The sequence below is a fragment of the Schistocerca americana genome, chromosome 6, assembly GCF_021461395.2.
Source record: "Schistocerca americana isolate TAMUIC-IGC-003095 chromosome 6, iqSchAmer2.1, whole genome shotgun sequence".
NCBI lineage: Eukaryota > Metazoa > Arthropoda > Insecta > Orthoptera > Acrididae > Schistocerca > Schistocerca americana.
Genome location: NC_060124.1, coordinates 580,225,267 through 580,244,810, shown reverse-complemented (window position 1 = coordinate 580,244,810; position 19,544 = coordinate 580,225,267). Strand labels below are relative to the sequence as shown.

The window sequence follows — 19,544 nt, the reverse complement described above, 5'->3', positions numbered from 1 at the left end:
AAATTATACCTTACTTCTCTGGTAATCTGATACGACGTACTTCTTCACATGAGCGTTGTCAGTAAGGCCCTCCAAAGCATCGACGTGAATGTTTCTGAGTCCGTGGCAATGCTCGAAAGTAGGAAATTATATCTTGAAAACAGCAGAACAGAAAAAAGCTTGTGTCTTTCTTGACAGATTCCAAGGAACTCGCCACAGAATTAGAGCTACAAGATCTCACGTTGCCGCTTTAAGTGTTACTCGGCAACGAAGCAAGAAGCTAAGAAGGAAGGGATGAGACGATTGAGAATCCAACAAAACGTTACAAGATTGCATTCTATTACTTGTATTATCTTTTAAACGTAGTCACCAAATTTTTTGGACGAGAGATTCACTCGACTGAAGTCTCATTGGAATAATTTTGATTTTCTGTACGACATCGGCAAGCTGAATAATATGCCTCTTGATAGCCTGGACAAAAAGTGCAGAAACCTCGCAAGCGGTTTTGCAAGCCAACGAGCCAAGTGAAGTTGACGCGCTAGACTTGAGGGAACAACTTAAAAGTGCTTTCAGTGTCGGTGAAAACCGGAATAGGTCTGACAGAGACTTAGGATTTATAGGACATAATTTTTGCCTCAATGCTAACAACGATGTAAGAATTCTCCTAAGACTCCCGATGACAGTTGCGGGTGGTGAGAGAAGTTTCGCAAAACTAAAACGGATAAAAACGTTTCTCATAACCACGATGGGACAGACTCACTTAAGCCATCTTGCAACGATATCTATTGAGCACGAGGTTGCAGACCACTTAAATTGCGCTAATCGAGTGAAAGAGTTTGCGCAAACCGAAGCCAGACAGGTACGATTTGTATAGCCTTTTTTTCTTTTTTTTTCTTGCTTTTTAAAGTTGAGTTGCTTAGTTCTTTACCGGGTTGTTTTTTATTTTGTTCGATGCAAAATAAATTGTTCAAAGCAAATTAACATGTAAATTTTAAATTGTGCCGTAATTTTACTTTGTTTTCCGCAGCATACATTATTATCGATAGACAAACGTAAAAAGATGTTCATTTACGGTAACCGTAAATGCCAACGGTTTATTAAAATTATTTTTAAGAGCTAGCTTTGTTTAAATCATATGGCGAACTTTTCAAGTCAAGATTCCACACACACCAAAAAAGAGATAGATTTTCACATTACACAAACTTTTTGTTTGCGTGTAAAACCAGTTTCTCCTCGAATTAGCGACAGACAGGCTGCTAGTACATTAGTTAGCCCGGCCGCCGCTGTACGGTGCTGGAGTAGCCGCTGCATGGAAGCGGTAGGCGCCGGCGGTAAGTAGCGCCAGTAGGCGGTCACCAGTCAGAGGCGATGGTTCTGTGGCGGCGGTTCGTCATCGTACTCGGCAGCAGGGCCGCGGCGAGGCAGTGAGTACTTAAACATCCGCGCTCACACGCTCTTTCTGCTTGTGTTCCGTCCTAAGCAAATTATTCTGATCTGGAAGTGAACCGGCCTTTGGACTTGTTTTATATCTAAATGGTACTTTTCCGGATACGGAGCCTTTATCGAAACTTTATCTACGTAGTCCCATCTACAGCCCCTTGACGTCCGTAGTAGGAATTGTGAAACACTTGTGTATAGGCGCCAGGTCGCTGCCATCCGCGGTGGCGTAGCTTTTATTTTAGCAGTCAACATCTCTCTCTGTAGGCTCCCGTAATTCACAGCACGTACGACATTTCTTCTTCTTGCAGAACTGATAAGATTATTTTGTGCCGAGTGCTGATAAAATTCTGCTTATTTAAGTCACATTCATTGACGTAATTTCAGCTGCCTTTCTGTCTTCATGAGGTACATTCCACTTACTGCTCAAGCAGGAAAGCTTTACGGAGAAAAACAGTTTTGAATTAATATTTCTTGCGGCGCAGGATATTTCCGTAGTCTGTCCACGAGAAGCTTGTCATTTGTAACATCATATTGTACCTGTTTATGCTTCGCTGCAGACATTCAGTAGTGCGGTGGTAAGGGATATTTGCAAGGCCAGTATCTAACAGGAAAGTGGATTGGAAGGAATGATATGCAGTTCCTGATCATTCGACTTCGAGATTTTGTCCTATGTTAAATTCAGACTTTTGGAGAATTGGTAGATATGTACCGGAAATGGCACTCTCTGCTTTTCATATTCTCCTGCCGCTCTGATCATCCAAAAAAGCCTATACTCAGCACGCCGTCATCTGTATTAGTATCAGTCGTACTCAAGATAAAACGTTTCTAGCACTTAGAGAACGGAAGACGTTAATGAAAACAAACTTTTCCAAGGAGGAACATGAGTTTGTCCATCGGAGTCGCGCGTTATGCCACAAGACTCAATTGATTTCCTTTTTTTCTGTTGTACCTCCCTTAAAAAAAAAAAAAAAAAAAAAAAAAAAAAAACTTTGCTACACGAATCATAGGACCTCAGGCTCTCCACCCTCGCAGTTTGTAGCCGTGACGCATAAAGATGATGCAAAAATTCCTGTGTACAAATGAAATCTTACACCTTACTTGTGAGCGAAAGAGATACTTTCTGCAACAGTATTAGCTGAATCATTCGCAGGTGGCGGCAACACAACAAACACCCAACAGTAGTAAGGCCTCCGTAGGGCGAACGCCTAATGCAGAGGTGTGTGTGTGCTGGACTCTTGCTGTGTAGCAACCAGAGGCCAACAAAACTAAATACTCCGTAAAATACGTCCTCTTATCGTCAACCTATAAAAAACTGGATCTACACTCTTACAGTAGCAACACGATCGATGCATTTGTTCCATCATTTTATGAAGGCATATGAATTTATTTAGAGATTTTATAGGAAATTATTCACTCCCTGGATCGCAAAAAATGTAAAACATTGAATTTGGTGAGTAGTTTCGGTTCTTCACACGGCCATCCTCAGATCTGTAAGAAAAAGCAGAAACAGAAAAATATTGTAGGTAAATTGTCTTATACCGGTGTGACAAGTGATAGGGTAGCGATATGTATACAGGGTGGGCCATCTCAAGTTTCGGATGAGATTATCTCGAAAACTATAGATTGGGTAAGAAAAGTTGGTAAGCTCACAGGGGACACAAAAAGATACTACACGTGACCTCCAGCCCCCGCCCCCTTGGGTGGGGCAGGGTGCAACTTTTTAATCTTAAATGGAAAACCCCATTTTTATTGCAGATTCGGATTCTCCAGAAAAAAGTAATCAAATTGTCTGAAACATTTTTAAACCATTGGCAGATGGCGCTGAAATCCAGAAAAAAGTAAAATTGGGGAAGAACTCTGATTTATTTGGAATTATCCGAGAAAGACGCATCAAAGCGATAAAAAAATGTGTGCAAATTCTTTTGTTACGCCAAATTAAGCTATTTTTGTACAAAATGTGCTGTATCCTACTTTCAGCGTTATCCAGGAACGTAGAATGATGTTTCCATCCCGTGGTATGGCAACACACGCTCTTCGAATGCGTTGCTCCATATCGTTTCGGGTTGTGGGCTGTCTTTCATAAACAATATACACTCCTGGAAATGGAAAAAAGAACACATTGACACCGGTGTGTCAGACCCACCATACTTGCTCCGGACACTGCGAGAGGGCTGTACAAGCAATGATCACACGCACGGCACAGCGGACACACCAGGAACCGCGGTGTTGGCCGTCGAATGGCGCTAGCTGCGCAGCATTTGTGCACCGCCGCCGTCAGTGTCAGCCAGTTTGCCGTGGCATACGGAGCTCCATCGCAGTCTTGAACACTGGTAGCATGCCGCGACAGCGTGGACGTGAACCGTATGTGCAGTTGACGGACTTTGAGCGAGGGCGTATAGTGGGCATGCGGGAGGCCGGGTGGACGTACCGCCGAATTGCTCAACACGTGGGGCGTGGGGTCTCCACAGTACATCGATGTTGTCGCCAGTGGTCGGCGGAAGGTGCACGGGCCCGTCGACCTGGGACCGGACCGCAGCGACGCACGGATGCACGCCAAGACCGTAGGATCCTACGCAGTGCCGTAGGGGACCGCACCGCCACTTGCCAGCAAATTAGGGACACTGTTGCTCCTGGGGTATCGGCGAGGACCATTCGCAACCGTCTCCATGAAGCTGGGCTACGGTTCCGCACACCTCCACTCACGCCCCAACATCGTGCAGCCCGCCTCCAGTGGTGTCGCGACAGGCGTGAATGGAGGGACGAATGGAGACGTGTCGTCTTCAGCGATGAGAGTCGCTTCTGCCTTGGTGCCAATGATGGTCGTATGCGTGTTTGGCGCCGTGCAGGTGAGCGCCACAATCAGGACTGCATACGACCGAGGCACACAGGGCATACACCCGGCCTCATGGTGTGGGGAGCGATCTCCTACACTGGCCGTACACCACTGGTGATCGTCGAGGGGACACTGAATAGTGCACGGTACATCCAAACCATCATCGAACCCATCGTTCTACCATTCCTAGACCGGCAAGGGAACTTGCTGTTCCAACAGGACAATGCACGTCCGCATGTATCCCGTGCCACCCAACGTGCTCTAGAAGGTGTAAGTCAACTACCCTGGGCAGCAAGATCTCCGGATCTGTCCCCCATTGAGCATGTTTGGGACTGGATGAAGCGTCGTCTCACGCGGTCTGCACGTCCAGCACGAACGCTGGTCCAACTGAGGCGCCAGGTGGAAATGGCATGGCAAGCCGTTCCACAGGACTACATCCAGCATCTCTACGATCGTCTCCATGGGAGAATAGCAGCCTGCATTGCTGCGAAAGGTGGATATACACTGTACTAGTGCCGACATTGTGCATGCTCTGTTGCCTGTGTCTATGTGCCTGTGGTTCTGTCAGTGTGATCATGTGATGTATCTGACCCCACGAATGTGTCAATAAAGTTTCCCCTTCCTGGGACAATGAATTCACGGTGTTCTTATTTCAATTTCCAGGAGTGTATCTTAAATAACCCCACAAGAAAAAAATGAGGAGATATTAGGTCTGGTGAACGTGGAGGCCACTGAGTTGGTCCACCGCGTCCTATCCACCGACCAGGGTACCGTAAATTTAAAACGTTCCGCACATTTTTATCATAACGGGGAGCTGCTCCGTCCTTTTGGAACGACACTCGTTCAATAGTTTCTAAATCAACATCTTCCATTAGCTCCAACAAATCATCGCGGAGAAGTTGTAAAAAAGATTCCCCAGTAACTTTTCGGTCAAAAAATAGTCTTATCAAGTAACCGTTTAAAATTCCACACCAGACCGTTAACGACCATTTGTGTTGACCGCCAACGGGTCTGTGCCAGTGTGAATTGAAGGGGACCAATACTGACAATCATGACGATTTAATTCGTCATTGTTTTTTAATGTGGCCTCATCGGTGAACATAACGTATCTAAAAAAAATATTTCACCTCTTATTTCCAAGTCCTATTGGCAGAAATGCACGCGTGTTTGCTTATCTTTCGGCGTTATTGCCTGTCAGCGTGATATGATAAGCATGATATTTATGTACCTTCAAAATCCTCAAATCAGTTGATTTTGGTATTCCAGTTTCTCTGAATCGCACTACTCATTTCGGGATCCAGTTGAACACAGACGAGAACGCTAGGGCTACGAGCGTCATTTTCATTGTATTCGCAATGACGAGGTTGACGTTGCATGTATCCATTTCAAGCTCGTTGAGTGCAATTTCGAATAATGTTTTCGCTTGGATGTCGACTGTTTGGGAAACGATCCGCATACCTAAAATTATCATGTCAACAATCTCTGTAGGAGGATAGTGAGCCATGTTTCGCTAAAGAATAGTTTACTTTCGTCATTTGTTCACGGTTCACAATTTGAAAGTGAAGTCACGTCTGATCGCACTGCACTGACCTTTATACTGAGCCACAGTTCGCAGTTTGGCCACGGTGGCGTACAGTCGGGTGACTAATGCAATTGTGAAGAGTTCCCTAACGAGATTTTAATACCGTTCCGTCTCCCTCCATCATAAACTGTGGCGGGTAGGATACATTTTGTAAAAAAAAAAAAATTGCTTAATTCGGAGTAATGAAAGAACTGGTGCACATTTTGTGTCCTTCACGGATCATTCTAAATAAATCGAAGTTCTTCCCCAATTTTAATTTTTCTCGATTTCAGCGCCATCTACCAATGGTTTACAAAAATATTTCAGACAAAACTTGATTACTCTTTATGGAGAATCCGAATCTCCTCTAAAAATGGGGTTTCCCATTTAAGATTTAAAAGTTGCACCCTGCCCCACCCAAGGGGGCGGGGGCTGGAGGTCACGTGTAGTATCATTTGATGTCCCCATTTGAGCTTACGAACTTGTCTTACCCACTATTTTTACCCGATATATAGTTTTGAGATAATCTCATCCGAAACTTCAGATGGACCGCCCTATATATACAGGTGGAGGTAGTATCGCCTAAGCAAGGTATAAAAGGGCAGTGCATTGGCGAGGCTGTCATTTGTGATCAGCTGATTCATGTGAAGATTTCCGACGTAGTTAAGGGTGCACGATGGGAAAGACTTTGAACGCGGAATGACGGTCGGAGCTAGACACGTGGGCCATTCCATTTCTGATATCGTTAGGGAATTCAATATTCAGAGATTGGCAGTGTCCATAGGACGTGAACAACACCAAATTTAGTGCATTACCTCTCACCACAAACAACGCAGTGCACATCGGCCACCACTTAACGGCTGATAGCAGCAGCTTTTGCGTAGAGGTGTCAGTGCTAAGAGACAAGCAACACTGCGTGGAATAACCGCAGAAACCATTGTGGGACGTAGGACGAACGTATCCTATAGGACGGTGTGGCGAAATTTGGCATTAATGGGGAACGGCAGCAGAAGACTGGCGTGAATACCTGTAGTATCAGCACGTCGCCTGCAGCGCCTCTCCCGGGCTCGCGACCACATCGGTCGGACTCTAAAGGACTGTAAAACCGTGGCCTGGCCAGATGAGTCCCTATTTCAGTTGGTAAGAGCTGGTGGCAGAGATAGTGTGGCGCAAATCCCACGAAGCCATGGACCCAAGCTGCCAACAAGTCACTGTGCAAGCTCTACAGGGTGTTTCAAAACGGTACGGCCAAACTTTCAGGAAACATTCCTCACACACAAAGAAAGGAAATATGTTATGTGGACATGTTCCCGGAAACGCTTACTTTCCATGTTAGAGCTCATTTCATTACTTCTCTTCAAATAACATTAATCATGGAATGGAAACACACAGCAACGGAACGTACCAGCGTGACTTCAAACACTGTTACAGGAAATGTTCAAAATGTCCTCCGTTAGCGAGGATACATGCATCCACCCTCCGTCGCGTGGAATCCCTGATGCGCTGATGCAGCCCTGGAGAATGGCGTATTGTATCACAGCCGTCCACAATACGAGCACGAAGAGTCTCTACATTTGGTACCGGGGTTGCGTAGACAAGAGCTTTCAAATGCCCCATAAATGAAAGTCAAGAGGGTTGCGGTCAGGAGAGCGTGGAGGCCATGGAATTGGTCACTTGTAAAGGCACATGTTCTAGCAGCACAGGTAAAGTATCCTGTATGAAATCATGATAACGTGCTCCATTGAGCGTAGGTGGAAGACCATGGGGCCCAATCAAGACATCACCAACAATGCCTGCCCAAACGTTCACAGAAAATCTGTGTTGATGACGTGATTGCACAATTGCGTGCGGATTCTCGTCAGCCCACACATGTTGATTGTGAAAATTTACAATTTGGCCACGTTGGAATGAAGCCTCATCCGTAAAGAGAACATTTGCACTGCAATGAGGATTGACACATTGTTGGATGAACCATTCGCAGAAGTGTACCCGTGGAGGCCAATCAGCTGCTGATAGTGCCTGCACACGCTGTACGTAGTACGGAAACAACTGGTTCTCCCGTAGCACTCTCCATACAGTGACGTGGTCAAAGTTACCTGACGCTGACATTAGGGTTATCTTCAACTGCACGAAGAATTGCCTCGTCCATTGCAGGCGTCCTCGTCGTTCTGGGTCTTCCCCAGTCGCGAGTCATAGGCTGGAATGTTCCGTGCTCCCTAAGACGCCGATTAATTGCTTCGAACGTCTTCCTGTCGGGACACCTTCGTTCTGAAAATCTGTCTCGATACAAACGTACCGCGCCACGGCTATTGCCCCGTGCTAATTCATACATCAAATGGGCATCTGCCAACTCCGCATTTGTAAACATTGCACTGACTGCAAAACCACATTCGTGATGAACACTAACCTGTTGAAGCTACGTACTGATGTGCTTGATGTTAGTACTGTAGAGTCGCGTATCAACACAAGCACCGAAGTCAACATTACCTTCCTTCAATTGGGCCAACTGGCGGTGAATTGAGGAAGTACAGTACATACTGACGAAACTAAAATGAGCTCTAACATGGAAATTAAGCGTTTCCGGACACACGTCCACAAAACATCTTTTCTTTATTTGTGTGTGAGGAATGTTTCCTGAAAGTTTGGCCGTACCTTTTTTGTAACACCCTGTATAATCGTGTGGGCCGTATGTATATGGAATAAACTGAGTCATTTGGTCCAACGGAATCGATCACTGGCGGGAAATGGTTATGTTCGGTTACTTGGAGCACATTTGCAGCCATTCATGAACGTAATGTTCCCAAAAAACGGTGCAATTGTTATGAATGACAATGCGCCAAGTCACCGGACCACAGCAGTCTGCAATTGGTTTGAAGAACATTTTGAACAATTCGAGCAAATGATTTGGCCACAGCGCGATTGACTGACTTGAAGCCCATCGAACATTTGTTGGACGTAATCGAGAGATCAGTTCGCAAACAAAATCCAGCACCGGCGACACTTTCGCAGTTATGGGCGGCTACAGAGACAGCATGGCCCCGTATTTCTACAGGGGACTTCCAACGACTTTCCTTGCCACATCGAGCTGCTGCACTACGCTGGACAGGAGGTCCGACACGACGTTAGAGGCATCCCCTGACTTTTGTCACCTCAGCGTAAAATTCTTCTAGAATACACACATTTGTAGGTATAGTAACTCACAAAAAGACATACCAATCATGGTAAAGGCATAGTGTAAATGTATAGAGGAAGGCTAGACAGCGTCGAGTGAGTATTTCGACACCACGCAAAGGAAAAGCAGCTATAAGATGGACGTGGACAATAATTTTACGGCATTAAAAAATAGGTAAGTAATACACGTAAAATGCATACCATTCCCATGTGAGAGAGAACTCTAATGAAGTGCTGGCTATACTAGCGAGAGAAGATTGATTCTAAACCAGCAGAACTAAGATGCAAACAGTTTCATTACAAATAATGGAATAAATCGGCATAAACAAAGTTGTGATAAACCGATTAATTTCGTTGATTGTAATTAAATTGTGTGCTTCTTTTACCCCTCTAGACTTAAAATCACTTTCTCTTTGGTAAAGCCAGGACTTTTTGGGGTTCTCTCGTCTGAGAATGGTGTTTATTTACGTTTGTCACTTCCCTATTTTTGTAACGCCGTAAAATTATGGTGCACGTCCACATAGCTGTTTTACCTTTCTTACGTCGTACCAATACATGCAGGCAATGTTGTCTAGCTTTACTGTGTACGTTACACTATGCCTTTACACTTCCTAGAAATGTGTATATTCTTGAAGACTGTCAGTATTCCTGAAACAGTTTTGTTTTTGCCCGTTCTTTCGGATCTGAGGATGGCTGAGCGAAAAAACGGAAACTACAGGGCTATTACAAATGATTGAAGCGATTCCATAAATTCACTGTAGCTCCATTCATTGACATATGGTCACGACACACTACAGATACGTAGAAAAACTCATAAAGTTTTGTTCGGCTGAAGCCGCACTTCGGGTTTCTGCCGCCAGAGCACTCGAGAGCGCAGTGAGACAAAATGGCTACAGGAGCCGAGAAAGCGTATGTCGTGCTTGAAATGCACTCACATCAGTCAGTCATAACAGTACAACGACACTTCAGGACGAAGTTCAACAAAGATCCACCAACTGCTAACTCCATTCGGCGATGGTATGCGCAGTTTAAAGCTTCTAGATGCCTCTGTAAGGGGAAATCAACGGGTCGGCTTGCAGTGAGCGAAGAAACGGTTGAACGCATGCGGGCAAGTTTCACGCATCGTGATGTGAAAGATTCAGTGTTTACACCTCCTCTACCAAGAAACGTGCCAGAACTGCGAGCTTGCATCAACAATGCTTTCGAACTCATTGATGGGGACATGCTGCGCCGAGTGTGGGAGGAACTTGATTATAGGCTTGATGTCTGCCGAATCACTAAAGGGGCACATATCGAACATTTGTGAATGCCTAACAAAACTTTTTGAGTTTTTGTATGTGTGTGCAAAGCATTGTGAAAATATCTCAAATAATAAAGTTATTGTAGAGCTGTGAAATCGCTTCAATCATTTGTAATAACCCTGTAGTTATCAAACTTAATGTTGTATATTGTTTGCAATCCAGATAGGTAACTAAAGTTTTGTATACATCTTTTAATTTTTTTGAAATTGCGTAAGATCGCTGTTCTGTTTGGTGATAATGTCTGGTATTACTAGTATACGAAATATTCATCTATACAGTTTCTTCAAATTGGGGTGCCCAGCCTGTATATAGTTATTAGAAGCTGTTGTACCTTTGTCTGTAGTAGGCAAAAGTCTGTAAAGTCGGCCGCTTTCAGCCTCTATGATCATTTTTGAATCATCAATACGTACTGGTAGCTCATAAATATGCACGTAATTTCCAAATTAAGTATGCATGCAAGAGTTCTTTGCATAGGTTCTGAAGTTACTTTAGCGGTAAACAGTGCGTTGCCACACTGTTACTTACACACTTATCGTGGCGAGGAAGCATTCCAATAAGTCACAGAGCGACTAGTCTGTCTATAAAATACAAAATGGGTTCGTGGTAATTCGGCACCTGACGGCCTTGGACTGCTTCGTTCACTGGGAGGTTGCAAATGGGACGAATAGAAAGATTCGGCAGGAAACTGCGCTTATCTAAAAAAGATACATTCCGCCGAAACAGCAATGACTGAAAACTGCCGCAGCCTTCGGCGAAGATGCGGAAAGAAGATACTGACGGGCGTAGTTGCTCAACAGTGTTACTTTTATCTGAACTTGTGATACCGTGACCTCATAAATCAGTGCCGTTTTTGTATCAACTTAGCAGCGCTTACTTTTGTCAGATCTTGACTGACGAATCCTGATCGTGAACCATAAGGAACAAAGGATGCGGTAATTCATCACCTGAACTTGCAGAACAATGTCTGAATGTAAGTCATAAACCAAACACATAACTGTATACTGTAATGTTGTTGCATTAATTTGTTCTGAAACGGTGCTGATATTCAAGACCGTAAAAGTGGGTTAAAAGCTGTTAGCCTTCTGAGGAAGTCAACCTTGCATTACTGCGCAACTGTTTCACCAGGTATCCAGTCTAGCTTACCAAATTCCCAATCAGACTAACATTAATTATAATCTTTTAGTACTCATCTTACGATAACCGGTGAGATATATATATATATATATATATATATATATATATATATATATATATATATATATATAGAGAGAGAGAGAGAGAGAGAGAGAGAGAGAGAGAGAGAGAGAGAAATAAATCAGTTTATATTTGGACATTTATTTTAACATTGATCATTGTTCCGTTAAAATTTCAGCATATCAAACTTGATTCATAACTAAACTGGTGCCTTATTTAGGATTGTGTAAATGTGAGTTTGTAATCTTACGGAACACATCAAATAAGGAGCCAAGATTGGGAGACTGCATACAACACTGCATTCATAAAATAACACACGAAGAACGCTGAAACATATGCAAGAGGAAATTAACCACAACCAACCAATTCAATTTTCACCCAAAGAAGTTACGTTCGTTGCGCAACCCTGTCCGTCATGAAATTACCACACACTGGTATACTAAATTCATACTAACTCTCTGTGAAATCTTCCCGAAAAGAATAGCTGAGGGCTCCTTTGATGCTTACACCACATGCTTCATGTGGTCAACTTGGTTTACACAAAGAGTGTAACTCCACAATAATTCTGATAATTAAAATAAATTACATCGAAACGCAATTTACAAAAGAAAAACCTCGAACTGGTTACTATTGTCTTACTATTAACCTGATGGGTCAAACAATTGTATAAGCGCGTAGTACTGGTATCACAAAGTACACCCCATGTGGGTTGAACATAAAGAAAAGTTGCTATATTGAAACATATTTTCAAGACGAGACGCTATAATCTCATGCACATTCGCATTTAACATTGATGATCTTAGAGCTACTGTTCAACACGTGGTTCCACTTTACTCACAAAGTAGTGACAAAGCAACTACCGGAAGATATTCTGAACTTCACACTCGAATTTCACTGCGTTGCAATTTAAGATAACATTAGATATTTTAGAGCTAAACCTGAAATAAAGGTGATTAAATTATCAGTTAGGCTGAACTTAAGAAATCCATTGTCCTACGGACTTAGCAGACACGCACTTAGCCGGAGATCTTACCACTTCAGACGCTTGCCGCAGACAGACTGACTTGGGCTCCTACCAAACGCGCTTAACAGATACAAACGGAAGTGACCAGAGAGGCAGCTTCCTATACCAACATGACAAGGGATGGACAAGACCATACTAAGAATAGAAACCTCTCTGCTTTCAGAAAGCGTAGCTACCTGTTCCGACGTTGGTCCTACTGTTCTCTAGCAGACAGGCTTGTCTGCTACCATCAAGCATGCAACTAGAAATACATTTGCTCATTCATCCTCTCACGCAGAAGGGAAGGGGGATGACAGTATCTTATCATATACAGTATATAAAAGAAAGCGGATGTAGGTTCCGTATGAGACTGTGTGACATGAATTACATATAAACTGTGTTTTAAAGTGTAGTAGTGTGACAGATCGTTCTTGTTTATGTGTAAAAGTAACACGTTTCACTGCTCAGTCTCCTCCCAGATAGTCAGAAACACCACAGTAAATTTAGAAGAGGAATTCATGCCGTAAATAGCAGATTTAAGAAATTAACATGAAAGGAAACCAACAGAGACCTTTCAATACTAACCATTCATTAAATTTCGTTTTCTCTGAAAAATATTTTCTGAAAGTTGAATTTGGCACGGTATTGAAAACAATATCTTAATGAACTATTATTTATCTCACCAGAAAGTGAGATGAGGGATTTCCGTCCCGAAATACGATAACGGAGAGGCAGTAAACATCAGTCGAAAATTCATAGCGCGCTGAATACTGATGTCTGGGCTTTTGCTGTGATGTTTCCATGGTAAACAGTGGAGCACTGTGCTAGCTTTAGAAAAATACTGACATTAACTGGTGTAGTTCCGACATGGCTGTAGTGACTGAGGAATGCTACTGGAATTTTAATCTTACTCTGGACGGCTGGACTAGGACCTGTACTGTGTTCCTCCCGAATACAGTTTCAGTTTGGGTTACATGAGAGATTCTCATCGTCACAGACCCATAGATTTTCGTGGATGTGGAACATGCCAGAGAACATTCATCTGTCCTCTGCAAACCGACTGCTGGTGCATGGCGGAAAGGACATAAAGTTCATTAGAAACGAATCACACGATCGAATTGAAGGCACAATGGGGAGAAAAACGGGCAGACTCCCTTTCAGAGGAACAATCGCAGCATTCGCCTTAAGCGATTTAGCGAAACTACGGAAAATAAAAATCTGAGTGGCTGAGCAGGGATCTGAACCGCTGTCCTCTCGAATATGCGTCCAGCGTCTTAACCTCGCACTGTTTCCTGATCCGTTCATGGAAAGAAAGGTTGTCTGCGTACGTGTGTGTCTCTTAATGTTTCTCTTTTCGAGTTTAATCGAGGTATAATTTGGACTGTAGTGGCCCATGTGGCTCGTATCGCGCAGTGGACTTCGGTGGATTTGCAGAAAGTCTCCACGTCGCACAGTGTCTCTTGCGGCATCACCCACTTCAGCCTATCGGGTGTTACGGTAAAGCTTTCGTGCAGAGTAAACAAGTCCATGACGAAACGCAGAGCTAGTCTTCGAATTTTCCCTCGCTCTTCCGTTCATCCCACTTAGTAGGGGTTCCACATCGACGAACAGTACCCAAAAATTGGCCGAACAAATATTCCGCAAGCGTGTTCCTGTTGCTTAGCTTACAGATCCTTAGAACGTTTCTGACACGTAAGGGAAGCATCCTACCTCGAAACTGAGTCAAAAGATTTTTAAATATAGAGACGTGTTTGTTCTGCTACCAATCACGGCTATTTTTCTGTAAGACTCTGCAGTTGTGCTCATTCGATGTCTGAGGTAAGTCGCTGAAGAAACGGTACGATGTAACATACAACTGAAAGCAGATTCACAAGAGTCGTAAATGAAGTGACACAGCGCATAAAGCTAAACATTTTTTTGTTCCATGGAATATCGTGTGAGCCGGCCGAAGTGGCCGTGCGGTTAAAGGCGCTGCAGTCTGGAACCGCAAGACCGCTACGGTCGCAGGTTCGAATCCTGCCTCGGGCATGGATGTTTGTGATGTCCTTAGGTTAGTTAGGTTTAACTAGTTCTAAGTTCTAGGGGACTAATGACCTCAGCAGTTGAGTCCCATAGTGCTCAGAGCCATTTGAACCATTTTTTGAATATCGTGTGAACTATCGGATGCCTGGAACTTGCTGTCACGATATTTCGAGGCAGTCATCTGGTCGTCTTGACGTGTATACAAATGGCAGTACAGAACTCAAGCTGGCAGGAGATTGCGGCAAAATATCGTGGCCGAGCAGTCTGTCACGGCATGTAACGGATTGCGCGGTCCCTCCCGTCAGAGGTTAGTCCTCCCTTGTGTGTGTGTGTGTGTGTGTGTGTGTGTGTGTGTGTGTGTGTTTGGGTGTGTGGGTGGGTGGGTGCTTGTGGGTGTGTGTGTGTGTGTGTGTGTTTGTGGGTGTGTGTTTGTGGGTGTGTGTTTGTGGGTGTGTGTTTGTGGGTGTGTGTTTGTGGGTGTGTGTGTGGGTGGGTGTGTATTTGTGTGTGTGGGTGGGTGTGGGTGTGGGTGTGGGTGGGTGGGTGGGTGTGGGTGGGGGTGGGTGGGGCCTATGGTGGTGTAAGTGTAGCGCCCGATGACCTCAGCAGTTTGGTACCTTAGGAATTCATACCGTGGCAACATACGGTAGTTCACCCGAAATTTTATCGAACAACGTATACGGCGGAGAGTTTTAAATTTCACCTCAGCTAGACATTTGCTTGAAACCGTATGCACTGGTTCGCAAAACGAAGCACCCAGAAGACGTGGTTGGATGTCAGTGTAACTTCGCGCACGCGCATACCATCGGCGAGTGTGTAAGATTACAGTTGCAACTCTGTCGCAAGTACAACGCTCACCAGAGTGAGTTAGTTCCGTTCGTCCTTACTACTGTTGCCAGGCCTGGCAGGGTATACAAGGAGCGTGAAAGGCATCACACGTTCAGAGCACGGATGCCGGCAGCAGACGAACTAGGGAACCACGGTGACACGTGTAGGCTGGCGGTAACTCCACAAAATAAACGGCTGCGTCTTGACTGGGGAGCGCGGACTGATGGTTAATGGCGTTCACATGTGTTCAGCAGTAAATGGCGGTTTTGTACGACCCCCAGACGACCACCGCCGGCGAGTATGGGGGATCTGCCGAAGTCTGTCTTCCAATGTTTAGGAGTGCCTTGGTGGTATTACTGCTAGAGTCATGACGCGGGGATCCATTCGGTGTGACTTCAGGGGACGGTTGGTAGTGATACAGGGAACTCTCATTGGGCAACAGTAAGTCGCAGACATCCTGCGTCCTCGCGTTACCTCCCACGTGACAATCGTGGCGCCATTTTTCGACAGGACACTGCTCGCACACGGGTCTGAACGACCTGAGTGATGCTGAGGCACTCCCACGGCCAACAAGACCCCCAGGTGAGTCCCAGATGGAACGTCTCGGGCCAGCTCTGATGTAAAATCCGTCCCAGCGCCAGCACCCGGGATACCGGAGACCACTTAAAACAGCTGCGGGCTGGCTTGCCTCAGGAGAGGACGCGACCTGGACAGCTTTCCCAAACGAATCCGTGCACACGTCCAGGCACGATCAGGTGCAACGTTGTACTGCCGAGTGGGTTCTTACTGCCGAGTTCTTCGAAAATTCGACTCGACTTTGTCGTCACTGAAATAAAGTGACATACCCTCTGTATCAGTGTAGTTTTATTTTGTTTCCTCCGCTTCCGCCAGGTCCTCCACTTTTTGTCAGGCGGTATATTTCAGCTTTTTTTGGAAGCTATTTCCTCTCTACTGCCAATCTCCATTTTGTGGCCAACTTATTTCCACACCTTCATTTAATTTGCAAAATAGCAAAACTTGTCTAATTTTAGTGCCTCATTCCCTAATCTGATTCTCTCAGCATAGCCTGATTTAATTAGACTAAATTTATTAAACATTTTTTACTTTTCAAAGCTTATTTATCCCTTAAATTTGTATCAATGTGGGGTTGTTCCTGACTGTACGAGAGGGGTGGCAATGGCAACACACTGAACTCGCTGTCGAGGGGACGACGGTTCAAACCCCTGTCTGGCCATCCGCATGAGATTTTTCCACGATTTCTTTATTGCTTCAGTCAAATGCCTGATGATACCTTTGAAAAGGGTGTGATCGATACCGTTCTCAATCCATCCTCAGTTCTCTAATGATGCCGACGCCGGCAATGCGCTAAACCGTAATATTTCTTCCAGCCTTTTTGTGACTGGAATCGAACTGCATCCCGGAGAGAACAGAATCTATCGTGGGATACCTCAACACAACACTATACATGGTCCTCAGATGTCAGTGCAGCACACCAAATCAATTCACACCAGCTGCTACTCTGAACCAACGGATTTCTTAATTATTTCACAAACTCCCCCTGACTGCTTCACTCTGCTATTCACGGATCGCCGTATGTGAATGAAAAAAATAGCGATGGATGGTATTATGTGAAACTTTAATGGTTTGCAAAGTTATTTATGTTCGTGAATTACTGTTGACTATTACCTTATAGTCACTTGCTATTCTCTTAACTAGATGAGTGGAGTCTCAACAGCTAGTATAATAGCCAGGCAATTCACCGTGGAGGTCATCCGCTGTAAGGACTTTGACCGTCAACTCGAGCCGAAGGAAGATCTCGCAAGTACAGTGCAGCATCTTTCCACTCCCCTATTAGACAGATGAAAATTGTACGAAGTGCACAGTGAGCTGGTATGCAAAAAGCACCACAATCGGTATAATAAAAGCACAACAATGCGGTGGTGTTCGTCCTGGAGGAAGTGTGTTCGAATTCTGTTGGTACAAGAAATTTTAATCACCGTAATTTTTTTATTTTTTATTTTTTTTTTCGGCGTTGGCAGGCTATATCGTGGATTTCCTGGCCAGCAGAGTGCGTACCAGTGTCGTGGTCTGCGTCGAAAACTACTGCACAGCGTTTCGAGGAATGGGGGCATGTGACACTGCTGGACGACGTTAAGATGAACTGTTTGATGGGATTCTTTTAATTTCCATAATCGTCCACACCACGCAAAATTTTGCACAAGCGTTTTTAGTGATATTACATATTTACACTACGCTAAGGAAATAAATTAATACATGTAAGTACTTCATTATGTGTCATGAACAAAAGACAAAAATGGGTCATAACTTGCAGTGTCGAAAATATTATACGTCACCGCAATATTGTATTTAACACACCTTTCGTTGAAGGCATTTGGAATTAAAGTATGTTAGGATGTCGACTGAAACTGTTTCGACCAATAAAGAATGCACACTAGTTTCTTACATTGCTATTGTTTGCTGTGTGCGCACAGTAATAAAAAAACCACAGTGGTTAGCGCAAGACGATTTAAGTCCACGCCCGGCCATAGAAATCTGATTTCCATGGTTTTCCAGCATCGCTCAAGGTGAATTCTGAGATACCGATGTCCTAAAGAGACTGCATCCCATGTAGCCCAGCCAGTGGTTAAATACCACTAAAAATCCTGCAGCGTTTGTATCCGCTATCAAAAATTGCAAATGTTCATCTTTTGTGACACTTGACTATTTTTGTCAAACCTGAATTCAATTCGGATCCACGGTACTAGCAATACCATTAACACCTTCCCCCATATCAGAGGTTCCTGAAGCACGCCTGTGCAGTGGAGCTCAATTCATAGCCAACCGGTTCCAGTCCTGGTCTTGGAATGAATTTTCTCCGCTGATAATTGACCGACTAGATGTGGACGCGTAAATTCCCGACCTCCAGTCACTGTGCCATTGTTATGGACCAAATTACACACAGTCCGTAGCGTCTCACGACACTGTTGATGGTGGTCCAACAGATGGAGAGCTTAGGCTGTGTGGCCCACTAATTGCTATTCCAGACGAACTTGGTTCTTGGTTCTCGTCTTCAACAACAGAAGCTACTTAATTTGGTTCAACATCTAAACCAGCATGTCCCCTTATCAAGGCCACCTACACTCAGCAGATATGCAAAGACACCAGTCTCGTGCAGCGTCCTTTACCAGCTCCGCATCTGCCACACTTGGCTGACTCGTGGTCATCTACCAGCCTCACTGTAGTTGAGGTTCCTGTTAAATGGTGGTCCACGTTTTGCTTGACTCATCCAACCTGCAGCAGACCCTTAATCTCCATGACTCGCTAACTCTGGTGCTAGAGGATAGTACCTCAGTAGATGATTCAATTTTACATTTTATTCGCAAAGGGACTTTTACCACTCTTTTTAAGGGAGAGCCACTTAACCTTATCGGCCCACTGAGGAGTTGGTAAAACACTCTGTTGCGTCCTCTGCCCAGACAGGACTGGGCTTGGTGGTCCAGCCTTGGCATAACCCTACCTGTTCTTTTACTCTTCCTCCCTCGTCTCGTGGTTCGACTTTTTCATCTTTTGCCTCTCTGTGCTTCTCTTGCTCCGTCTGTGTTGTTAGTCTTTCCTAGGCCATTGCTGCGTGGGGTGCCCCTGGTAAGTGGTGGGGGATGGGGGTCCTCTCTGCCTTTGGGGGCTTCTGGCTGCTACCTAGAGGGGCACCTTGCCTGCCTTTCTTCCTATGTCTCCCTTTCTTCTTTTTTGTCCCTTCTCGCCTTCGTTGACCTTGGGTGGACCTTGAGGTTTTCTTCCCCTTGATTTTGCGCGCAAGGCCATCTCTGATCTACTGTCATGCAGACTTGTCTGTTCGAGGAAAAGAGTCTGATGTCCTAGTAGTCTGGTCCCTTCCATCATCCAACCAACCTCAAATCGGACTTCGCAAGGGGAAGATGCCGTTGTGTACGAAGAAAGAAAAATACTCCAGTTATGTGGATGGAACTATCCCCTACGAGTCTCCCAAACAGAGATGTCAAGTGACTTTCCTTTCATAAACCAGTTAAGACTGGTTCAAACTTTCGTGTTTGCCTTCTGCATACTTTCCAAATCCTGTTACATAGCTCTCCTTCTACATAAATTTGTGGCGTAATAGCACAGGAGGAACGAATTTAGTGTGGAAGGTGGATTGAACCGCTGTCATGGCGATTTTAGTACGCATCACAAGGCCGA

At 44.7% G+C, this 19,544-nt stretch overlaps 1 protein-coding gene across 1 annotated transcript in view; it reads left to right on the top strand.

Moving 5' to 3' along the window:
• The first annotated feature begins 1,320 nt into the window (after positions 1-1,320).
• LOC124619619 (medium-chain acyl-CoA ligase ACSF2, mitochondrial-like) overlaps positions 1,321-19,544 on the top strand; it is a 215,173-nt gene continuing 196,949 nt past the window's right edge. Inside the window, exon 1 of the mRNA XM_047146127.1 lies at positions 1,321-1,403. Coding sequence (XP_047002083.1) covers positions 1,348-1,403 — 56 coding nt within the window. The 5' untranslated portion in view covers positions 1,321-1,347. The remainder of the gene's footprint in view (positions 1,404-19,544) is intronic.